This window comes from Aspergillus lucknowensis (assembly GCF_044049455.1).
Source record: "Aspergillus lucknowensis strain CBS 449.75 chromosome Unknown BJX67scaffold_33, whole genome shotgun sequence".
Taxonomy (NCBI): domain Eukaryota; kingdom Fungi; phylum Ascomycota; class Eurotiomycetes; order Eurotiales; family Aspergillaceae; genus Aspergillus; species Aspergillus lucknowensis.
In genome coordinates this window covers 78,935-101,205 of record NW_027263577.1, presented here as the reverse complement: position 1 = coordinate 101,205, position 22,271 = coordinate 78,935, and the positions used below count along the sequence as shown (strand labels likewise).

At 51.6% G+C, this 22,271-nt stretch overlaps 10 protein-coding genes across 10 annotated transcripts; 4 read left to right on the top strand and 6 right to left on the bottom strand.

Moving 5' to 3' along the window:
* Positions 1–838: 838 nt before the first annotated feature.
* On the top strand, positions 839–1,897 carry BJX67DRAFT_382984 (uncharacterized protein; the record flags this gene model as incomplete). Its single annotated transcript, XM_071033342.1, has 2 exons — positions 839–1,052; positions 1,113–1,897. The coding sequence occupies 2 exons, from the start codon at positions 839–841 to the stop codon at positions 1,895–1,897; spliced, it is 999 nt and encodes a 332-aa protein (XP_070884222.1).
* Positions 1,898–2,215: 318 nt separating this feature from the next.
* Positions 2,216–2,558, bottom strand: BJX67DRAFT_359059 (uncharacterized protein). The gene has a single exon (XM_071029628.1). The coding sequence runs from the start codon at positions 2,537–2,539 to the stop codon at positions 2,279–2,281; it is 261 nt and encodes an 86-aa protein (XP_070884221.1). The 5' UTR covers positions 2,540–2,558; the 3' UTR covers positions 2,216–2,278.
* A 185-nt stretch (positions 2,559–2,743) lies between these two features.
* On the bottom strand, positions 2,744–3,370 carry BJX67DRAFT_359058 (cysteine-rich secreted protein). Its single transcript, XM_071029627.1, has one exon. The coding sequence runs from the start codon at positions 3,240–3,242 to the stop codon at positions 2,760–2,762; it is 483 nt and encodes a 160-aa protein (XP_070884220.1). The 5' UTR covers positions 3,243–3,370; the 3' UTR covers positions 2,744–2,759.
* A 1,889-nt stretch (positions 3,371–5,259) lies between these two features.
* Positions 5,260–5,619, top strand: BJX67DRAFT_382981 (uncharacterized protein; the record flags this gene model as incomplete). The annotated part of the gene is made up of 1 exon (XM_071033341.1): positions 5,260–5,619. One exon carries the CDS (start codon positions 5,260–5,262, stop codon positions 5,617–5,619), a length of 360 nt encoding a protein of 119 aa, XP_070884219.1.
* Positions 5,620–6,662: 1,043 nt separating this feature from the next.
* BJX67DRAFT_382980 (uncharacterized protein) lies at positions 6,663–12,706 on the top strand (the record flags this gene model as incomplete). Its single annotated transcript, XM_071033340.1, has 4 exons — positions 6,663–7,027; positions 8,551–9,644; positions 9,722–10,466; positions 10,516–12,706. 4 exons carry the CDS (start codon positions 6,663–6,665, stop codon positions 12,704–12,706), a joined length of 4,395 nt encoding a protein of 1,464 aa, XP_070884218.1.
* A 228-nt stretch (positions 12,707–12,934) lies between these two features.
* Positions 12,935–14,884, bottom strand: BJX67DRAFT_389467 (phosphotransferase enzyme family protein; the record flags this gene model as incomplete). Its single annotated transcript, XM_071034502.1, has 5 exons — positions 12,935–13,866; positions 13,920–13,998; positions 14,046–14,155; positions 14,253–14,717; positions 14,749–14,884. The coding sequence occupies 5 exons, from the start codon at positions 14,882–14,884 to the stop codon at positions 13,163–13,165; spliced, it is 1,494 nt and encodes a 497-aa protein (XP_070884217.1). The 3' UTR covers positions 12,935–13,162.
* Positions 14,885–15,760: 876 nt separating this feature from the next.
* Positions 15,761–17,648, bottom strand: BJX67DRAFT_389464 (putative GABA permease; the record flags this gene model as incomplete). Its single annotated transcript, XM_071034501.1, has 6 exons — positions 17,490–17,648; positions 17,368–17,438; positions 17,188–17,301; positions 17,052–17,134; positions 16,596–16,973; positions 15,761–16,548 (listed from the first exon to the last, which is right to left on the bottom strand). The coding sequence occupies exons 1-6, from the start codon at positions 17,628–17,630 to the stop codon at positions 15,761–15,763; spliced, it is 1,575 nt and encodes a 524-aa protein (XP_070884216.1). The 5' UTR covers positions 17,631–17,648.
* An 888-nt stretch (positions 17,649–18,536) lies between these two features.
* BJX67DRAFT_373319 (uncharacterized protein) lies at positions 18,537–19,905 on the top strand (the record flags this gene model as incomplete). The annotated part of the gene is made up of 5 exons (XM_071031382.1): positions 18,537–18,737; positions 18,796–18,900; positions 18,949–19,167; positions 19,235–19,377; positions 19,446–19,905. The coding sequence occupies 5 exons, from the start codon at positions 18,537–18,539 to the stop codon at positions 19,903–19,905; spliced, it is 1,128 nt and encodes a 375-aa protein (XP_070884215.1).
* A 529-nt stretch (positions 19,906–20,434) lies between these two features.
* On the bottom strand, positions 20,435–21,430 carry BJX67DRAFT_186451 (uncharacterized protein). Its single transcript, XM_071025255.1, has one exon. The coding sequence runs from the start codon at positions 21,187–21,189 to the stop codon at positions 20,623–20,625; it is 567 nt and encodes a 188-aa protein (XP_070884214.1). The 5' UTR covers positions 21,190–21,430; the 3' UTR covers positions 20,435–20,622.
* A 23-nt stretch (positions 21,431–21,453) lies between these two features.
* On the bottom strand, positions 21,454–22,217 carry BJX67DRAFT_373318 (glutathione S-transferase family protein; the record flags this gene model as incomplete). Its single annotated transcript, XM_071031381.1, has 2 exons — positions 21,454–22,014; positions 22,065–22,217. 2 exons carry the CDS (start codon positions 22,215–22,217, stop codon positions 21,454–21,456), a joined length of 714 nt encoding a protein of 237 aa, XP_070884213.1.
* Positions 22,218–22,271: the final 54 nt, after the last annotated feature.

The following is a 22,271-nucleotide window of genomic DNA, read 5'->3' as shown; positions in this document are numbered from 1 at the left end:
TCGACCAAGGCGATCTTAAATATGTGAAGAAAGACACAGTATTGCAAATGAGTAATACAGGGGATCAAAGTAATGATACAACTCGGAGAATCAACAAATTGTTGTGCCAAGAGGGATGTCGATTCGAGGCCCCATTGACTGACAGTTGAAGGAGAGTCAACATCATGACCATAACCGCAAGGCGGCCACGGTACCAGCAGAGTACCTATCTATGGAACCACTTCCCAATACCATATGTGAAAGAAAAAAAGACGTACCTATTCACGGTGAAGGAGCCGACCCTCCATCGTCAGGGTCCGCTTGGAAGTCGCAGGAATCTGATGCCTCAGGCAGCGCACTCGCGCTGCCTGACTAAGCGGACGCACGTGATGCGCCAATGCCGCTGGCGTTTCTCCTGAGGGCCGGATGAGTTCTCTCGAGCCACAAGACTAAGATCGTGTTCCACGCAGATTCCGCCCCATATTACCTCTTCAGCGCATTTACCCATACTTGCATTACAAGACTGGCTGGGGAGCCGCTCGATGTGGCGGCGAAGATTTGGCTTGTGACTGCTTGGGCACTCAACCTGACAAGGAGAAAAGTGAAAGGAATGTCAAAAACATCGAACAGAAAAGTGGCCATGTTCACCAAGCCCTGCCAAGATTTTGATGCTGCTACTTCAGTCCGAAAGCGCGGGTTGGTTGGGCAGCCTGGGAAATAATCCACTCTCGCTTCGGATCTCCCAAAACGTCAACGCTCCGCCCTGTCCATGGGCTTCTCCAAGTCCGAGCAAAAGTGCCCGCCATGAGCCAGAGGAGAGACATTTCTCTTTCCTCCTGCTTCTCGAGTCGAGGACGCGATGATAAGCTCTCTTGTCCTGCTGGCTGTCGCAGCCAACGCGATCACGCCGCAAACTCCTCAAGCAACAGTCGCGCAAGCCACCAAAACAGCGACACGCATTGAACCGACTCCTGCGCCCTCGTCTGTCCGCGAACGACTCCATCTCTCCCGCCGCGACGACACAACAAGCCAAGCAGAAGCCTCAGTCTGTGGCTACTACGAACGCAGTAAAAGTGTGTCCACATCTGCCCAAACACCCCGGCTAAACTAACCAATACCTCTCTCCCCCCCAGACTCCCGCCTGGGCTGCCAATATGGAAACGCGTGCGCCTTTTACAGCGCGGATTCGCAGTTCCCTGGAATGGTCGGCTGCTGCGCGACGAGTTCCACCACAGCGCCATGCACCATCTACAGCACGTGTTACAATTCGGCCGAAGTATCCGCGACGCCGGCGCTGACGGAAGACGAAATGGCTCTGCGGTGCACATACGACAGTGAACAATGGTGCCACACGCGCACGTGGCCAGCGCTGAATGTTGCCGACTTTGGGTGCACGGATACAAGCTCGTCGTGGGTGGAGACTATGTACACGTACGGAACGCTATATGACGAGGAAGACGATGAGGAGGATCAAATTACTGAGACGCTCTCGCTCTCGTGGCTTTCACGCTCCGATCTTCCGACCGCAAGGGCTGTTTCGGCCACTACTACCAGCGAGACGGAGTCGACTACTACGCCGACCGTCTCCGGCCCCCCAGGGGATGCTGCCGGCGGGGACGCGGGAGATGGGTCGGATGATGATTCCGGATCCTCGACACCTGTTGGCGCGATTGTAGGCGGCGTGGTCGGAGGCGTTGGAGGGTTGGCTCTGATTGCCGGAGCATTTTTCTTGCTTCGGAGGCGTAAGAAGAAGAACGCCATCGCGGCTATCCCTCTGCAGGAGGGTAAGTGGCCTGACGTTGCGCCAAGTGAATTGTCGGCGCCCATTGGCCCTACGAGACATGAGATGATGGCAGACCCGCTCTATGCCGAGTTACCAACTCAAGCACCGCGGGTTGAACGCCATGAAATGGAATAGGTGGTATCCAGGACGCTTATCTGACGTTTCATAATAGCTCTTGTCCTCAAATGCTATCTCAGGCATTTTGTAAAAATATGACGGCCTGTTTGATATGGTGTATTTTTTTCATTAAGGTTTTCTTCCGTGTATATAAGACAAATTCTGGACCTGCGTCGATTACTGAAGGTTTAAGATTACATTAAGTCTATACGAGTAGTTCTCGACAGTTTGCTGCCCGGTCTTACGCACCCTCCACATTCTCCAGCCCAAAGATCCGCCCCGTGGGAATCCTCTTGACCGTCAATACATCGCCACCAGCAGCAGCAGCAGCAGCGCCGTCGACCACACATTGAACTGTGCTGTCATCACCAATGACGAAGCTGTTATCACAAATCACAGTTATAGATTATAATAAACAATGTCAAAGCCCTCCAGAAGATACGTCTTCGACTCGGAATTCTGCAAATACCGTGTTCCGTTGTCCGTGATGGTGTACCACGTTGGCTTGCGTTCAACAAAGATATGACCCTCGACCCACGCAACAGCCATAGTCGATTCCTCCTCATTGATTGTGAGAGCTGCGGACTCGGTACACTGGAGATGCTCGCTCTTTACAGCCGTAAACAGAGCAAAGGGGCCGCCGCGAACGAGCTGGCGCATGCGGCCGTAGCAGAAGGTCATATCGTATATAGGGCTGGCAGTAGCAGTCACCGACAACGGTTGGAGTGGAGGGCATGACGTTCAATTGTCTGGAGTTTGTGCTTTTATACGATTCAGTTTAACTTTTAAGCAGCACAGTGTCTGTCCGTTTATTATGCGACGGTTAAAATCCCCTTGGAACAATTTCCAACCCCCTTGCAGACTCGGTAGATGTCCATTCTCACAGCTCGGTATGGCCCGTCTTTTTGCAGCAATCACATCCATCATCCCAGTTGCAGTCATTGCTCACCTGCTTGATATCGCAGGGCACTTCGGTTATTTCAACTGGGAAGCATACCTGAGGGTCGTTCGGGAAGAAAGTAATGGCAGGATAATCCGTAGGACAAGCAGGCCCAAGCCCCCATTCGAATCCTCCTAAGCAATACTTCCCACAGGACCACTTGCCAATGCTGAACTTTCCTGCAAGGCTGACATCGGTGGTTCGACCGATATGGTTTCCGTTCTGCGCGTTGTTGAGCCACCCGCCCCCGAGCAACCCAGTCTTGGGATATCCGTAAGTATCCCATAGCAGGATCTTGTCCGAGGGCTCGATGATCTGCCCGGCGGCGCAGTTCTGGTCCTTGCAGAACTTGAACTTACTGTATCGCTGCTCAGCGTATTCTGGTCCAAACCAGTAGAGGTTGTCGGTTCGAAGTCCTAGCATCTGGCCATTGTCCCGGGCGATGACATAGCATTTACCTAGAATGAGAGCAGTGTTAGTGACGGTTTCTTTATTCCGAAAGCGCACTCGCTGCTTACCCGCCACCAAGCCAGAATCGCACTTAGGTGAAGGACGGCAGTCCCCATCGGGGCCTTCCACCTGACCTTCCGGGCACACGCATCGGCCAGTATTAGGATCGCGGACTTTGCCTCCGGAACATGGCATCACGCACTGGTGGCCATCCCAGGTGTACCCCGTCTCGCAGCAGTGATAGCCAACGCCTGGGGCGCCCACCAGGTCGTGACCATTCGCGCAGCAGTCAAAGGCGGTTTCTGGGCTCCCGAGCAGCCGCTGGCCTGGCAGACAGCAGGCACAGTACCTCAGATTGTCGCTGAGGGTGGGGAAGGTTCCCTCAGCGACGCATGTCTGAACCTTTTTGCACGTGAACACCGCGGGATCGCAGTCTGGGTCCTCGTACTCGATGGAGTTCCCGTGGATTGTGGCACCGGGCTTGATTTCGATGGTGGGGATATTCTTTGCAAACTGTCTGGCCGCAGCGAGGCCAGAGGTTTGAAGGGCTAGGACTGCCAGATGGATGGATTTCATATTGGCGAGAGTTTCTAATGGTTGTTAGAATGCAAATGTCAGTGGAGGAACGATTGAATTGAAGGAATCCTTCGCCATCCTCCGTGGACACCTTTATACCTCTTTCTGTTGTGGTCACCCATTGTCCTAGTTGGTGCATTCCAGTTGAGGGCTTTACGAACATCTGCAAGGGTAGTAGACCACTGAGACAAAAGCCATCTCGTGAACAACGCGATTCCGCTGGTCGTATGCAGAGGTTCCTCACTTGTGCTCCTTACGGGAACGGTGTCACTGGACGTAGTACTCAACAGTGGCCAAATTGAAGCATATCGTATGGGTGCTCAAGAGTGACCTTGTCTAGAATAGGTAAGAGACTTTGAACCATGTTTTACTCGCATTTCAAGGGTTAGAAATATCAAAAGGACCAATATGCGTTGCAGCTCCAGAGCTGCATTAGAACAGGGGCCGAGAACATGTACCACTTTGACACCTGGGGGCATAAAGGAATGCAAGGCGGTTTTCGCCGGTTTATCCCAACCGAGCAGTCCGGGACGGTCTTCCTGACTCTCCGCCGCCGCGGTATATGGGGCAGGCAAGGTTGGGAAAGGGTATACAAGGATAAACCTGCTGTGTAACGGTACCGCATGCAGGGCGAAAACAAGGACCTCGATGAGCGCGTTCTTCACGGACTTGGAGATGACACAGCTCAACGGTCGACAGGTCATATTGCAATGGTCATTTGGAAAGAATTCACCACATGGTCTCACTTTCTGCTTGCAGTATGGGCGTTGTGGACTTTGGTGGCTTCATTCCACAGGGCCTTGTAGCCCTAGAACGTCCCTCTACTCCACCTAATGTCGGTCAATGGAAACACATCCATTTCCTAGAATATTTGCACGACAAGCTATATTCAGTGATTATACTAAATGTTGTCATATATAATGTAAGACAGCATGGTCATGTCATCTATAGCCAGACCCAAATCACGACAGCGCTGGCGTATCGACCGTCTATGCTACCCGGTGCAGCCAGTTGAATCCTCGCGGCCAGCTTCCAAGGTTGATATACAACTAGGAATGCTGGAAGGTATACCTAGGTAAAGCAAGGGTGTGGTCTCTTCCACTGCACATGGCTGGACGACCTAGGAATGCTAGACTCGTAGGCAAGGACGTCGCACCTCCACTGGCTCAATCGCTATACGACTGCTGAGCATCATGCACAGAAACGTACCGCGTCGACGAGGTCCTGCTCGTGAAGAGGAGCAGTCGAGGTTATATTAAAGTCACTCTCGCACCACTTACGGTACATCCAGTCTCGCGAGCTTCCCTCAGTCGACATTCTCAGCTCAAATCCCCGAATACAAGGTCTTAAAATCCACTCTTCATTACCTAAGATCTCTAGATCTCTAGCTGACTCGCTTCGAGCGCCGATCATGATGCCTCGAACCCTAGCCACCCTCCTCATTATGCTGGTCACAATGGTTGCTGGCCAGTTCAAACCCGGTGAGCCTGCCGGTCAGGGAGATAAGCCGGCTGCGAATCCGGACGCAGGACAGGACGGACCACCCGGCGGAAACCAAGCCGCAGCAGAGGCAGAGAGACTGGGTCTTTTCCCAGACGGATATCCCACATCAGACAAGTGCCTAAACTGCCGGCCCGGTCCGACGAGTGTCTGCGACAATTGCGTCACAACCTACCAGCCCTACACGACTTATATACCGGTGCAGATAACATCCTGGACGGAGACCTACGTCATGTGCACTGCGGCGCCGGAGATTTCTTCCTGCACGCCATGATGGTACCGAGTCGGTGGAAGCGATATGGCCATATCCTCGCTCTTTTCAATTCGAACTATTCTGATGCGCTCAGTATCCACTTCTCTACCGACCAAACCTCGGCACAGGTTTTTTATCCAGCTTGGTTTTCCCTGTGTCTCGACTCAAATGAGGAGGCTATAACGATCTTTCATTGTTCTATGTTGCGATTTCACAACCCACCTTCGTTTTGAGAGCGCGAAAGGTCTCCCGGACAAGGGACTGCCATATATTAGGACGGATTCTATGATGAATGTCATGATGGTGTTATGATGGTGACATGATGGACAGTATGATGGACTTTGCGATGAATATTATGACAGATATGATCAGCTCTTCAGACTAGCAGAATAAATGGACATTGAAAGGACTCCTCTTTCTTTTGTAAATTTAGTTGATTCGAACAAACCTACTCATAGAGTGCCAGCCGGTTGTTCTAGCCGTGATGTCCATATAGTAATACCTTTGGATGCAGATCCATCCGTTCAGGGCTAATCCTCCTTCCCACCTACATGTCGCACCATTCCTCGCCCCCCCGGATGCGGAGAGTACCCTAACTGGGAGATCTACAGCTCATCAGTATTGCTGTGGATGAGCCCGAGGTTACCCGAGGACATCCACGAGTCGCTCCATACTAGAACAATTTTGGACAAAGTCACAGCCAAGCGTTGCTATGTACATGATGCACGGAATGTAGGTGACTACCACGTTACACTGCTCATTCTGCATGCAATAACTGAAGGAAGGGGCTCTAGCTCTGCTGAGAGAGACGGTACTTCCTGCTGCGTTTATGATCTCAGATGTGACTTGCTCTGACGCCTAACATTCTGCAGCATCAAACATCAGGAATGTGAGAGAAATGCGAGACCCCAGATCAGGCTATCCGGTGCACCAGAACCATGCTATAAAGGCTCAGTCCGGGTCCCCTCAGTTTCAGCCTGTGCCCATCACTACATCTGCCATCAGGAACTCGGTCGAAGTTTACTCTCTCAGAAACAACCCTACCCTGCATCACTCTCATCACCATGTCCGTCGACGGGGAGCAACACTTTCTCAATCTCGTTATCCACAACAAGTCTGACCTCAGTGATAAGCCTCAAACGCTCTTCATTCAAGAGGTCGCACCCATGTTCGGCGCCTTCATGCGCTCCATGTCCGATCATACGCAGTTGGACTATGGTGAGCTCCAAAAGATCAAAATCCCCCCCGGTGAGACCAAAACTATCTACGCCTCTGGTGTGAATGCGCTGCCTATCGGTCGACCTCCTTTCAAGGTACCTGGTGCGATGGGCACGGAGGGCTCGATTGTCCTTGGAGCTGAGGGTGAAGGTCCAGTGGTGAAGATATACTGGAGAGACCCTATTGACAATATCTTCGACAGCGAGTCGAGGTATTCGGGGCCCAGACCAAGCTTTTCTATCACCCATCTAACCACAAACTGGGTGTGTCTCGGCGGAAACATGCCTATGCCCGCACGGACCATCGGGATCCAAGATGTGGAAATCCACAGAGCTGGCCACTAGTTAACGGTTAGTCAAGCACTCTTTTATCTCGCTGATTGAGAGACTAAGCTGTGATCAGGGACATATCTGTACGTGGTATGGGAAATACGGACAAAAGCACCCGCAGCCATTGCACCGGTTCCAGCTTTGGTCACCAGAACCTGTTTCTGTCAAGTAATGTGTTAGAGTCATTTCCCTACAATGGTCCAAATTGCCGTGATTTGCGAGTTGCAATGCAATCTACTTGGGATACATGCTCTCCGATAACTAGATACGATATTAGCACCTACAAGGTGGTACTAGGAGAGGTACAAGTTGTGGACCATGGATACATAAACTGGTCATCTAGATTCTGTACTGTTTACTGAGATATTTTCAACTTCGCCACTTCCCCCAAGCCCTTTCGCTCCTCTAGCTTGATTTATTATTAACATATCCAGTCAACATGCAGAGGTATAAATGGCCAAAACCTGTCAGACGAGATGACGGCAGGGTATGCGAGACCGCAGAGAAGTACTAGTTCCCGTCGCAGGCCAGGCAGAGGGTGATCACCACGCAGAACCAGAAGATGATGAGGGTTGTCATGCATAGCTAGTGCCCACAGGTTGGGCGCCATAGAGCTCGATGATGAAGAGGATGGTGGCGAAGACAAGGGCTACTGTGGGAACCAGGTCGTCTCCTTGGAGCCTTATTCCGAGTAGGGCAGCGTCATTTCTTTAGTAGGCTTGGTGAACAAAATCATACTTCTACTATTTTATGTCTCGGACTCACCTGCTTCTCCACTTTTTGGTATTTAATTCTTGTTTCCTTACTTTTCTTATGACGCCTTGTGTGTAGGATGCCTAACTATAGACATACGGGGAGCTTCGGGGGTTGGTATGGGTTCTCTCAATTGCAGCGACAATGAAGGATGTTGATATATACATATCAAGCTATGCAAAGCTAGTTAAAGCTAGAGTTTAGTAGTTATAAATAGTTGAGACAAGACTTCGAGCTACAAGATTTCACCCTAGATAATTAATATTGCTTCTTTTCATACTCAGCACGTAGTACGTAGTCAACCCAATAAGAGCCGTGGTCTCATATGGCTGGAGGATATCTTGAACTACACAAGGCTATGAAGAGTATTGCTGCCTGATTATGCTGCCCAACATTGTTATCTCAAGCTGTTAAATTGCTGATAGTCATCTGCACCGCCCTAGTCATTTTCTTCATAATGAATGAACAGCCAATTTGGATCTTGAATGTGGAAAGAGCGCACCTCGAGTTGTCCATGACAGCATACAATTTCCTCGGCAAATCTCGGAAACGGTTGATGTTCAGCCCGCTTCAGATGATCACTTGATGTAAGACCATCATCGTTAATCTCATAGGGAAGAACCATGAATTAAGACTGCTAATACTCCCGCAGTGGAATGTTTCTAAACAAGCTTCTGAGTTGGAGATGGATGGGGACCAAGTCCCAAGGAATGCAAAGAAACCTCACGACGAAAATCAGTGTTAAATCCGTCCCGTTATCTACTCTACCAATTCCGGGAATAAAATTAAGGCGTGACGAATACACGATTGGTTGGATATGCGCACTACCCGTTGAATTGGCGGCCGCCCAGGCTCTCCTGGATGACACCCATGCCGATCTCCCAGTCCCAACAAGCGATCATAATACGTACACCCTGGGAAGGATTGGTTCTCACAACACTGTGATAGCCTGCCTGCCATCAGGGATTTACGGAACGACTTCCGCAACATCAGTGGTGAATCAGATGCTTAATAGCTTCCGGAACATACGCTATGGCCTGATTGTGGGTATCGGCGGCGGAGCCCCTAGTGAGACTTCTGATGTTCGACTTGGAGATATCGTCGTCAGCAGACCTACTGGGAGATTCCCTGGTGTGGTGCAGTATGATTATGGTAAAACAATCCGAGAGGGCTATCTTGAACCTACTGGCACATTGAACAAGCCTCCACAGATCCTCCTGACTGCGACAGCTAAGGTGGAAGCTAATCACAGGAAGGGAGAGAACAGGATCAGTACCCACCTCGCAGAGATTAGAACGAAGGTTCCAACCACGTTTCCAAATATACTATATCCGGACCAATTGTCAGATAACCTATTTCAGGCAGAGTACGATCACCCCGATCCAGGAACCTGCTGCGGAAATTGTGACAAATCAAAAATCGTATCTCGAAACCCCCGAACCACAGATGACCCGAAGGTGCATTATGGTCTAATCGCCTCGGGCAATCAAGTTATGAAGCATGGCAGGACGAGGGATCGGCTAGCGCGAGAACACGGGATCCTCTGCTTCGAGATGGAGGCTGCTGGGTTGATGGATAGTCTCCCTTGCCTGGTCATTCGAGGCATTAGTGACTATGCAGACTCACATAAAAATGACCAATGGCGGGAATATGCTGCGGCAACAAGCGCAGCGTATGCCAAGGAGCTTCTTTCTGTGATTCATGGGAATCGGGATTTGGAACGGGCACCTTCCTCGGATACTAATCGTAAGTTGTCCACAGCCTGGGATAGGGAGCTGTAGAAAGTAAGCCTTTGGAGTGCGATTCACTAAATACTTATTCAGGACTTGTTTCCCGGTGGCTAACCATGACGAACTTTTCTGCCCAGCAACTCAATATCCTCCGTGAGCGCGAGCAAGGCACCGGGCAGTGGCTGCTAGAAGCAGCAGAATATCAGAAGTGGGTCAGGAATGAGGGCCAAACGCTGTTTTGTCCTGGGATTCCGGGAGCAGGCAAAACAATGATGTCGTCTATTGTTGTTGACAGCCTCCGCAAGGAATTTCCTGATGAGAGTGAGACAGGGATAGCTTGTCTATTCTGCAGCTATAAGAAACAAAACGAACAAACCTCAGCGCACCTGGTGGCTAATATAATGAAGCAATTGATCCAAGATCGTTTCGAGTTGCCTTCCAAGGTCAAGTCGCTTTACAACATCCACACACGAAGGGATACTCGTCCATCCGTTCGTGACTTGGTAATGGCATTAGAGTCAGTGATCAAGAGCTACTCCCGAGTTTTCCTTGTGATCGATGCCCTGGATGAATGTGCGGGCCCTGTTCGCGCCGAGCTGCTGCAGGAGATATTTCATCTCCAGAAACAAACGCGGTTTAACCTTTTCGCAACTTCCCGACACAATCCTAATATCAAACACCTGTTCCAAGAAAGCGGATTGCTAGAGATACGAGCTAGCAGCAGAGACTTGGAAAGGTATCTTGATGGTCGTATGTCAAGACTCTCGGCCTGTGTCGTTCGAAACCCTGATTTGCGGCAGAGAGTCAGGACAGAAATTATCAATGCTGCTGGAGAAATGTACAGTCCTTTGAATATTTAGTTTGCAGTGTGTTCTGACGCAACGCAGGTTTCTCCTTGCGGAACTGCACCTTAAGTCGCTGGAGGGAATGACAAGGCCAAAGTTGATCATAAAAGCACTCGAAAAGCTGCCACAGGGGTCGGGAGCATATAATCAAGTATATGAGGAGACCATGTCAAGAATTGAAATGCAGAATCAAGGGCTGCAAGAGCTCGCAAGGCATGCTCTTGCGTGGATCACCTGCGCCAGAAGGCCCCTGAGAACTCTCGAGCTTCAACATGCCCTTGCCGTGGAGATTGGTGTGCCACACTTCGACTTGGATAATATCCCCGAGCTGGATGAAATTGTTTCTGTCTGCGAGGGGCTAGTGACGACTGATAAGGAGAATGATACGGTCAACTTAGTGCACTATACAGCACAGGAGTATCTCGAGACAACCCTATATCGCTGGTTCCCTAATGCACAGAATCACATTGCCAAAGCCTGTGTCACCTACCTGTCTCTGGATGCCTTCAACATGCCCCCGACGACAGATGCGGCTCTAAGATACCGCCTGCAGCGACATCCTCTTTATGACTATGCAGCTCGGAACTGGGGGCATCATGCTCGAGAGGGTTCTGCCGGTGGGGATCATTTAATCTTAGAGTTCCTTAGATCTGAATCCAAGGTACTCGCTACGGGCCGCGTTCTACTGGCAGAGCATGATAATGGCTATCTATCCTCGTGTGATACACCCAAGGGGACGACGGGAATGCATCTAGCAGCATACTTCGGTCTGAAAGAAGCAGTGTTGGCCCTAATTGCTAGCGGACATGACCATAACGTCCAGAACTCCTGGGGCCGGACTCCATTCTGGTGGGCAGCAGTCAACGGACACGATGCAGTAGTCAAGGTTTTGCTTACAAAAAATGACACCAATGTCAACGCAGTGGGTAGATACGATCTGCCCCATCCTCAACTATGGTGGGATGAAAACAACGAGGGTATTTCGGACTCATCTCTTGCGACAAAAAATGTCATTCGTGGAATTAAGTCCATTGATAAACAAACACCACTTTGGTGGGCAGCGGAACATGGACATCACAAAGTAGTCGCACTACTACTGTCGAATGATGCAGTTGACCCTACCTTCAAGAACAGGGATGGCCATACTCCCTTCTTTAGGGCCGCATCAAATGGTCACGAAGCAGTGGTACGGGAATTCCTCACAAGGGCTGATGCCGATATAAGCTCTGAATATATTCGTGGATTTACAGCGTTATCCTCGGCTGCAAAGCAAGGACACACAGCGATAGTAAAACAACTTCTGCAGGCCGGGGGGTTCGACGTCAATCATCGAGATTATGCCGGTCAAACACCCCTGTTTTTAGCCTCGGAGAATGGACATGAAGAGGTCGTCAGGTTGCTTCTGGCAGATAAAACTATCAACGTGAACGCTAGAGATCTCCATTTTGGCCAGACCCCCTTGTGCAAAGCCGCGGAAAATGGACACACTGCAGTAGCAGAATTGCTGCTCATGAACAAGGATGTGGACCCCAATTTACAGGATACTTTATTCGGCCAGACACCACTTTTGTGGGCTTGTTCTCATAACAAACCGTCAATAGTAAAGCTACTGAGGAACCATAGCGACACTAATATTAATGCCAGGTGCCCGTCAGGGCGAAGCGCATTGTGGTGGGCTGCTGCAAGTGGAAATGAACAGATTATAAGCCTTTTATTGGAGGACAAGAACATTGATTGCAATCACAAGGATTTTGTCCATCACCAAGCACCTTTATTCAAAGCAGCAGAAAATGGACACGAGAAAGCAGTGCGACTTTTGTTGGAAAAGGGTGACCTCGACCGGAACCCTAAGGACTCTCTTGGTCGGACACCATTGGCTCAGGCTGCCAGAAATGGTCATGCAAAAGTGGTACAGCAGCTTGTTCTGGCGGGCGCTGATGTGAACTCAAAAGACAGGGACAGTCTCACCCCCTTGTCCCTGGCAGCGGCACACGGCCACGAAGAAGTCACGAGGATATTGATTAAATCGGAAAAAATAGAATTACACCCCAGGGACCTATTTGGCCGTACACCCCTGTCATGGGCAGCAGAGAACGGATATGAAGGAGTGATCGAGATATTCTTTGAGGAAGGTGCTTGTCAGAACCCCAAAGCCCTCGGATGCAGCTACCGGCAATTGAATTGGCCTCTTGTGAATGGACAGCGGCTTGTGGTGAACTTGGCCGCCTGGTAATAGAGGAGCAAGTCTACCACGGACTCCCCCCATTCTATGTGGCTGTGTGGCTCCTTTCCAGCCAGTTCGGTGATCGGAATCCTCCAAGGGCTGAAGGTCGGCAGCATGGTTTCCCAGAGCAAAATAGTAACAATACCAAGGTTTTGGGAGACGGCGGACAGGATGTTATTTGCCTGGTTCGTCCACGCTTCAGACTGCCCGCTCGCTTCTACTTCGAGGGATAAAGATCAGAGTTGTGATTTTCCAGAACCATGCGGATACGTTCACATACACTTGTTACAGCCCCCCCAGACTTGCGCCCCTATTAAAGCGTCGCATGGTGCGCGCCAATACCTACAAGCATTAGCACTGTGCTAGTGAGGTGGTCGAGGAGCAATATTCACCTGGGCGCCATGTCCTTGTCGCTCCTCCTTGATCTCGTCCTGCAGCGAATCCACCAATAATAAGTGCTCGCTATTAAAAAAAATCCTCGTGGTCTTGAAACAGCCAACCTCGTTTGATCTTCTCCAGCTCATCTGGACTGCCGCCGTCTGAGAACTCGGCCTTCAAGGTCTCATACCTTATCACGGCAGCGTGATATTTCTCAGCGGATAGCCACCCTTCTTCCGAGAGCCCGCCAAGTTCACTGCGCCAGTGGCTGACAAGTGCATTCAACTTGTACCACATTGGCTCATTCTCAGCCTGGTAACGGGTTTCCTGTTCCGAAAATTGTATGGGGCATTCGACGCCAGCATCCTTGCCCGGAAGATGATGCCAAAGATCACGCATGCGCATGAGAGTCCCACGTAACGTCATGAGGTTGCCCGACCATTGGTGACCTGCGAAATCTACGAGATGCTGGCGCTGTAGAACCAGGGGATCTTGAAGGGCCTCAAGATGCAATTTGTTGCGGCCGCCATTGAAGACACGATAGAGGTAGAAGAGGCTTTGCCGTCTAATAGGTTTATCAACTTGGGCTTTTTCATCAGGACTCATCGTGTCGTAATCCGGCGGGTACTTTGGCGGTATCAAACCGGTGGGGGGCTCTGGCTCGGGATTTTCAAACAGCCTGAGATACCCGGCAGTAAGGAGCAATGGAGTGATGACAGTATGTTGCCAGTCGATGATGGACGTGATTTTACATGTGTTCGGGCAAATGAAGACATTACTAGGGGTGAGATCTTGTCGCGGATAGTCCAAGGCTTCATTATTCGGCGGGTAGCAGGGGATGTACCAGGATGGCGTAGAGTAAGTCGACGCAAACTACTCCCAGTATCACTCGGAAGAAGATATGGCGCGATTTTCAAGTACTTCTTGAGGAGCGCCAGGTAGTCTTCGGGGGGTTGGGACCAGGAAAGACAGGAAAGACAGTGTTGTGAGGAAAATCACTTTCAAGAGGCTTCCCAAATTTCTCGATCCACTTGACTTCCTTTTCGGCAGTTGCAAGAAGATAGTCGTTCGGGTCGGTCCCTGGAGAAGGTTTAGCTTGGTGATCGCATGTCCATAACTTCCTCAGAAAAGCATATATGGTCCTCTGTCTAGCTCCAGTTCGGCCCGTTGCCCATACCAAAACATATAATCTGCGATTGGTCCATGCAGGAGGTTTCCGAGTCTCCGGCTTCGTCTGGCGTGCCCGCCACGTATAGCGGGCCCTGCAAGTTGGATGAGAGATCACTCTTGAAGTCAAGGCTCCCAACTGCACCAAAGGGGATGTCGAAAATTTTTTTCTCGAGATCGACGATCCCTGTCACCAACGCATGTTTTTGGTGTTTCGTATTGTGAAACCAACGAGTATCAGCGCCGACCCCCGGAGCATGTTCCATGATAATGAACTCGACACCCACTGGATTGTCGTTCGTCGAAGACCACTCATACACTTCAGGAACCGGTATCCCCTTAGAACGAAGCAATATAAGGGTTGCGACTTCGCTGACAGTTGCATATGTCTTGGGCACTGATATCCAGTACGGGATCTTCACTATAGCTCGGAACCCGTCTTCCATGGTGGCTAATAGCACGCGATTAAACCCACCTTCGCTGATCTTGACAAGATTCTTAAACACTCCCATGACCGACATGCTTCGAAACAGCGTTCTTAAGTGCAGACACATTGAACCTCACATACCGTTCTCGAAGACGCGCTTTTTCGTTGAATAGGAACCGTCCGGAGGAACAGAAGAAAATCGTCTCTTCCGGCATCGATTCTTTGTAAAGGACAAGCTAAGTGGTGAAGGGACTGTCGTAGAGTGGTTTTGAAGCTTACTGCTGAACATTCTCAAATGACAAGTCATGAAATACCTTGGACTTGGTTTGATGCAAGGTCGATGAGACAAAAAATGCGGCCCGCGTGTAAAAGGCGCGGTTTGACATTGGTTGAAGATGAGACAAGAGGCGATCAACCATTAGTGTAGCACGAATGGACCGTACGGATGTCAAGGTCGAGCTACAAGAAGTACATCGGTTCGTCGTTCTCGGAAACTCCCGTTTCCTACGGAGCTTGATTTGAATCATGAGAGGGGAATCAAGTTCTGTTTCATCAGCAGCTTCGGGCTCAGGTTTTTCCTGCCTGTCGCTCGACTCGCCTTCGAAGCCAAACGTGATTGGCTATAGTACTATCTTTCAGCCGATAAAATTGACCTACATGAAGATTGGATATCAACCAACCTGCACTCTTGTATGGACTAAGGGACGGATATTCTCCTGCTGCATCTTTTTCGCTGTTTCACTGAATGACCTCTCTGTATTTTTTCTTGGTAGTCAGCCACCCTGTGGTCATAGATACTAAGTCCCTATGAAGAGAGGTTTATGAGGATCCCTTGCGCATTCATCAAGTTAATTCGGACACGGTGCATCCACTGTGCGCTCCAGCACTCGTCGGTAGACAGAGCATTGATGGCGGTACCTACAGAGCAAATCTCCACCAACCCTCCCCACCGGAGTTTGTATCTGCGCCGCTAAGAAAGCTGTCTACGATAATATATATTTGGGGCTCGGCAGGACTGAGTACGCGAAATCACCTGGTTCAGTCCCTGCAATTTGTGTTTCCATTAACATACTCGGGTATCACATCCACAGCTAATCTTCTCTCCGCTGAACAATGACTACAGGTCCTGTATACTCCGCCCTCCCCTTAACAACATACATCACCAAACTAATCACAAAAACCCCGCCAAAGATCACGACACTCCAGTTGAAATTCTCTGCAGTCACATGCCGACTCCCCGGCCACAACGACCAAAAGAGCGCAAAACAGCAGTATACCAAGCCCACGACGTTAACCGGTAACCCCCACCGTCCCATATCCCACCGACGCGGGGGGAGGGTATCCGGGTGCCAGATCTTGCGGTAGATGACGCAGCTTATCGAGATGATATACGTGTACATGAGTGCTGCGACATTGAGAGAGATGATTGCGTGGAAGGCCGTCGAGGAGCCGATGTTGATGAGCGAGAGGAGACAGCTGATGACGCAGGAGAGCGCGATCGCGTTAACTGGGATCTTGCGCAACGGATCGACGCGGGCGATCCAGCGCGCAAAGGGGAGGCCTCTGTCGCGCGCGAATGCGAATGTCTGGCGCGAGGTCGAGGCGTTGAAGAAGATGTTGCTGAATATCACGGGGATGAGGATTATCGCGGTTAGCCCGTTGACGCCAGCCGTTGAGACGGCATTTTTGAAAACGTAGAGGAATGGGAATCCTGTTTCGTCGTTCAGGGCGCCTTCGACGGATGGGATGGAGAAGAGGTAGGCGATTAGGAGGATGATGGCCATGATGCCGTTGCTGAAGTAGCCCCAGGCGATGGCGAGGGGGACGTTGCGGCCGGCGTTGCTGACCTCTTCAGACATGTGTGCCGTTGCGTCGGAGCCTGTCTTCGTTAGGATTCTAGAGATGACTGGCAAGCGAGGAACATACTGAGGGAGCCGTAGATGGCGGAGATCTGGCCGATCATGACGCTCAATCCCATGCTTGACCAGCCGCCCTGGTTCGACCATTCCGTGAAGACGGATTTCGCTGTTCGATGGGGCGCCATGGCCCAGAAGACGATCAGAATCACGGTCCAAGATAGGACGTGGAAGATCATGAGCAGGTTGTTGAGGACCGGCATCGCATCGGCAGCGTACACGTTGAAAATGTAGATGATGAGGATCATTGCAAAAACAAAAAGCGTTCCCTGCCAGTCCTCCGGAGTATAGTCCGGGTTTCGAATCGTGATCAGACCCTGGATGATGGTGCCTGTCAGGAACGATCCCGATGCCGACCCAGCCTGCCATGCGAGTACAGACATCCATCCTGTGTCGCAAATTAGTGGGCGAAGGATCAGCTATGACAGCTCTAACGTTCACAGAAGAGAAAGAAGGTCGGATCAACCTGTGATATAGCTCAGAAACTTCTGGTATCGAGGGGATGAAAACTCGGAGACCCAGTGGTACTGCCCGCCCGATGTTGGTGCCCTGTCGCGGTGAGTGTCAGAAAAGAATATCCAGTTATGGGTCGATTATCGTACATGGACGCCATTTCGGACAGCGAGGCGATGATGAAGCCGAACCCGATGAATGTCCAGATCATCGACCAGCACATCCCAGCCAGGCCGCCATTCTCGAGACCTTCGGTGTTTGATCTATACCCCAGACCTGCATTAGCTCTCGTCAAATCGAACGCGGGCAAAGGGGGGGGGGCGACACACATCAAAACAAACTCCCAGGTCGCCTGTAGGACCGAAGCGAAACTCAGTGCCGCCACTGGTCGAAGGTTTCTCTGTTGCAAACATGAGGATTGAGATAGCATGCACAGAACGTGAAGCCACACCTTCAGTTCCTGAACCTTTCCCATCCGGTGCATGTCGCTGTCGTCGAGCACCGTTCCTGTCTGCTGCGCAGCGCCGGGGGACAGGGTGCGGCACTCCACGTCCAGCGTCCCCAGCTGGGGTGCTTTGCCAGTGACCTGCATGCTAATTGGACGACTTATCACGCTGCGAATCTGCCTGCCAACAGAGCAGGAGAGGGAATAGAAATAATTGGAAGAAGGGGGGGGAAAGACTCAGCGAGAGAGAAGGGAAGCAAGGGGCACAGCGTCTGGATTATGAGGGCTAATCCTCCGGATACAACCCGAGTCTTTGTCCGTCGTCCCCTCCGATCTGCGCCAACGAGGAGCCTGACCGTTTTCTCTCCTCAGTCAGCCCGATTGGTCCAATGCATCGAGGATGGACTGCCCATCACTGGGGGATGGGCGACCTGATCACCGCCAAGGAGGTTTACGTCGTACAGAAAGTCTTAGCTGCATGAATGGTGGCGGCGATTAGGCAGGAAGAACAAAGCGAGGAATGCTGACAGCCAGCCCTTTGGGGTCTGGCGGCAAATCCATTCCTAGGGCTTCCTCTCCAGGATCCATCTGACTCGTGAGGCGGAGTCCTTCGTGAGAAATGTCCACCAGATCGAGCCATACTTCAAGGAATAAACGAGTCGCAGGGCACTGCACGCGGCACGGAGTATACCCTTGCCTCTGTACGAGCGTAAGCACGCCCTTGCCATGCCGCTGGCCCTTACGTGCGAGAATATTGCGAGAGACGCGTGCTGCGTGGCCGAGCTCGTGTAACCTTGGGACAGTGCCCTTCCGAACGTCAGCCCAGAGCCCACGTTGGACTTGTGATTCGGAAGCGCCGTCCAATGCTGTTGTAAATCGAGGGGTGTGATATGTGCGTTGCTCGCATAGCCTCTGTGTGGTATGGAACCTTCTGCAAAATAAGACAAAACCGAAAGGAGGGTGAGCCCTCGCCCATATTGCCTATCGCGTTTCATTTGCATTAAAGCTGCCGAGTCCCCGATGCGACGTATGCATCCGGCTCGTTAGCTTGTCATGTTGGCTTCCTGGACGATGCTTCCTTCGGGCATTAAGGCACCCCTCACCACTGACACCGACGAAGAGCACAGTGGGCTGGTTGTGGTGATCACTTCGTTTTACTTGGTCTTGACTCTAGCCTCCCTTATTGCACGTCTTTTTTCTTCATTTCGAAAGCAGATCGTGCAGGCGGACGACTATTTCTTTGCTGTCCTTGTGGTAGGCATCATCGAATTCCTCGCTGCTGCTAAGTTAACCATTAACATCGATTTCTCAGATTTTAGCATTTGGGCAAGCATCGCTGGTGTTGGCACAGGTTCATTATGGCTGGGGAAAGCGAATTGAATTTATTGCAGCGAGCCACCGAGATCGAATGCTCAAGGTAGTGCTTTGAGGCACGAATTATGCAATGGCACTGATACCTGTGAAGATAGGATACGCCGCCGACATTCAATCAATCGTCACTCTCGGCCTCTCGAAGATCGTTACATGCGTCTTCTACGAAGGCCTCTTCTACCAAATGCAGCGTCGCTTCATCCGCGCCATCCTTGCAATAACGGTGATCTGGACGATACTCTCGGTACTATTATTAGCGATCAGGTGTGACCGGCATCCGTGGACGGATATCAGCGCCCAATGCGGTGGTCTAGTATGGAGGCATCCATAGTTCGGTTGAGTCACAACGGATAGAAACTGACCATAGAACTGCATTATAGTTCCCCCGTTGGCGGGCGATTACAGCCCTCGACATTGTAACTGAGGTCTCGCTCCTCGTGTACTCTGCGCTGGCGATGTCGCACGTGAAGGTCTCGTTGAGGAAGAAGCTGCTCGTTATTCTGGCCTTGGGTTGCCGAATTGTGTATGTTCGTCCGGACCTTTTCTCCCCTCTATGATTCCTAATCTGACGTTGCTCGTGATATAATTCAGCCTGGTCCCCCTCGCAGCCCTGCGCCTGCACTATACAAAGATCCAGCTCGACTCGAACGAACCCACCCTCCTCGGTGCCTATGCAACCACAGCGACGGAAATCTACCTCTCGCTCAGCGTCGTCTGCCAAATAACCTCGTCACTGAAATTCATAATCGCGGTCTACGAGGATAAGGATGGCGTTTCATATACCGACGGTTCCTCTCGGTCAACGCGCAAGTCAAAGACACCCACCTCAACGGATGGATCGTTTCCCCGGACTCGAGTCTACAGTACCGGGGGCATCGATGGAGATAGAATGAGGCTTGTGGACTCGCGGCGAGTAGATGATCCGGAGACCGATGGTGGGGGTGCTAGGACAGGGTTGCAGATTTTCAGGTCTGTGCAGTTTCGAGTGCAGGATGAGGCGATAGAGCTCGCTGATCGGGAGAGGAATGAGGGCTCGGGGATATTAAAGTAGGTTTAACGCTGGTTTTCTTACATGCTTTAGCGGGTCTATATTAATGATGAGACATACTTAATACCCTAATGCACAAACACACTCTTGCTACACTATCTATCAGGATGAGTCAAACCAAAAACAGCGGGAAAAGAGATGTGGAGAGAAGGAACATGGGGACTGGTGCTATTCACACCAGAGCCATTGCGTCCATCTCCTCGTAGGCAAGCAGTGCTCAACCGCTATATCATCCAAGCCACTGCGTCCCAGCGGGCATGTACGTCCCGGCCTGATCATAAACACACCCATAATAAAATAGCGGCTGAACAACCAAACACAGCACCTGCAAAGAAACCACACTAACCGACTTCCCCCCTTCCACCTCAACGCCCTCAAAACCAAGCAGCCCCCAACCACACACCCGACAGCAAGCGACCACCCAACAACCCTACTCGTCCCGGGGACATCCATCATCCCGGGAAACACAAAAGCAGGCTCCCCAATCCCCACTGCGGCAAGGGGGACTCCAAAGTGCACGAGGACCCCGATCATGGTGAGATATTCGTACGCGGTTCCTGAATCGGCCCAGTTTCCAGCCCTGTCGCAGAGGAGATCTCCCCAGGCAGGCACGTGGTGACCCAGGAGCCCGGTTGGGAAGATGATGTAGCTCAGGATGAAGGTGAGAACTGGAGCTTCGTTTCGCGCTGCGAGCATCTCGCGGAAATTAAGCCGTATCGATCACGCGGGGAGAGAGTAGATGATACTGCTGACGAGGATGGCAACTGTTGCCCAGATGCTTCTTAACCGCTCGTGGTGGGGCCGTTCAGCTATTGTTCTACGGGACAGGGTTGAGAGATCCTCTGGTGCTGCCGCTAGGGCCAGGAGCTCGAAAACAACCCAGGACATGAGATACATCGCGCCGAAGACCTGCGACACGGTTACGCCGGTGCTGGCGAAGAGTTTGATGAACTGCGGTAGTGCGCCGAGACCGAATGAGACCCATCGGGCTCGGGTTCGGTTCTTTAGGCTCTTTATATGTCCGGGTGCCCCTTGTCGTCGACCAGACGGTGGAGGAGGATGCGTGTTGCTTCGCGGCGAATACCTAAGCCTGAGGAGCGAACGGCGGTCATCCAGGACACGACCAGGCTTATGGAGTCGAAGAGTGAGATGATCGGGGAGCTGCGGAGAACTGACGGGTGTCCGGATGACAGAGCTAATACCCTGCCTGTTGGCTGCGAGATCGAATTGAGGGAGACGCAGACCATCCAGAAGAACATTGTTGGCCAGGGGATTTTGCGGGGGCATTCTGATTCTGCCATTCTGCACGAAAAGAGCCAGTACGTGAATAGCGGACGAGCTTCGTGGAGTGTTGTCGTGGGAATGAGAGAAATTTGGGACCGAATCGTCGGCAGCTACGATCTCAGGAGGACTCAGCCTCGTCGGGCCGTGCGATGCAGGCGGCGCTAAGACTGCAATACCGGAGACGAATGCTTAATTCAAAAGACAAAGTGCTGTCTTTCGCATTAATCAATAAATGCAACAAAGTGCTCAAGCTAAAAGACCGCCCAGCTAATGCTTAGACTTCAACCTCGCCACAGCCTTCTCCCCAGCAAGCTTCTCATTCCAGAGATGGTTCACGCTCTTGTGTTGGATGACAGCCTGCGCCCACTTCAGGAACTTCGGTACGCGCTGCTCCAACAGACTCGGCAACTCTGGCGCAAGCAATCCATACTCAGGCTTGTGCAACGACAGCAGACGCAGGAGGAAGGAGCCAGTCAACACCTCAGCTAGAGTAAGCTTCTCGCTGCCGTGGAAGAAGGGTCCGGATCCAGAACCTTCCGGGTATAGCTGGGCCTCAAGCTTGTTCTTTTCGATCGCCTGGACGAGGTCCTCGGCGAGGGCGCTCTTTTCTTCGGGGGTTCCGGCGCGGTGGGATGCCCAGACGACCGGGAGGACCTTGCTGGTGTAGGAATCAACAAAGAAAGAGATCTGGGCGCGTTTGATGGCGCCTTCCGGAGTGTTCGAAGGGGGAAGGAGGTGCGAGGGGTGGGCGTCTGCGAGGAGTTGGGCGACGATGGCGGACTCGGGGATGATGGTACCGTTGTAGGAGATCGTGGGCACGAGGCCGCGCTAGAGGAGTCAGCATGGCAATGAGACTGAGGGGTTGAAGAGGAGGGTACCGGGTTGATCTCGAGATACCACGGCTCCCTTGGCTTCTCCAGGTCGATGATGACCTCCTCGTACTGGAGGCCCAGCTCCTTGAGTGCGATGTGGGCGCGCTGCGCGAAGGGGCACAGGTGGTTGGTGTAGAGGATGATCCTGGGGGCGGCCATTTTGCTTCCAAGGTTGCCTGCTTTGTGGTTCAAGAAGAGATGCCTGTGGGGATT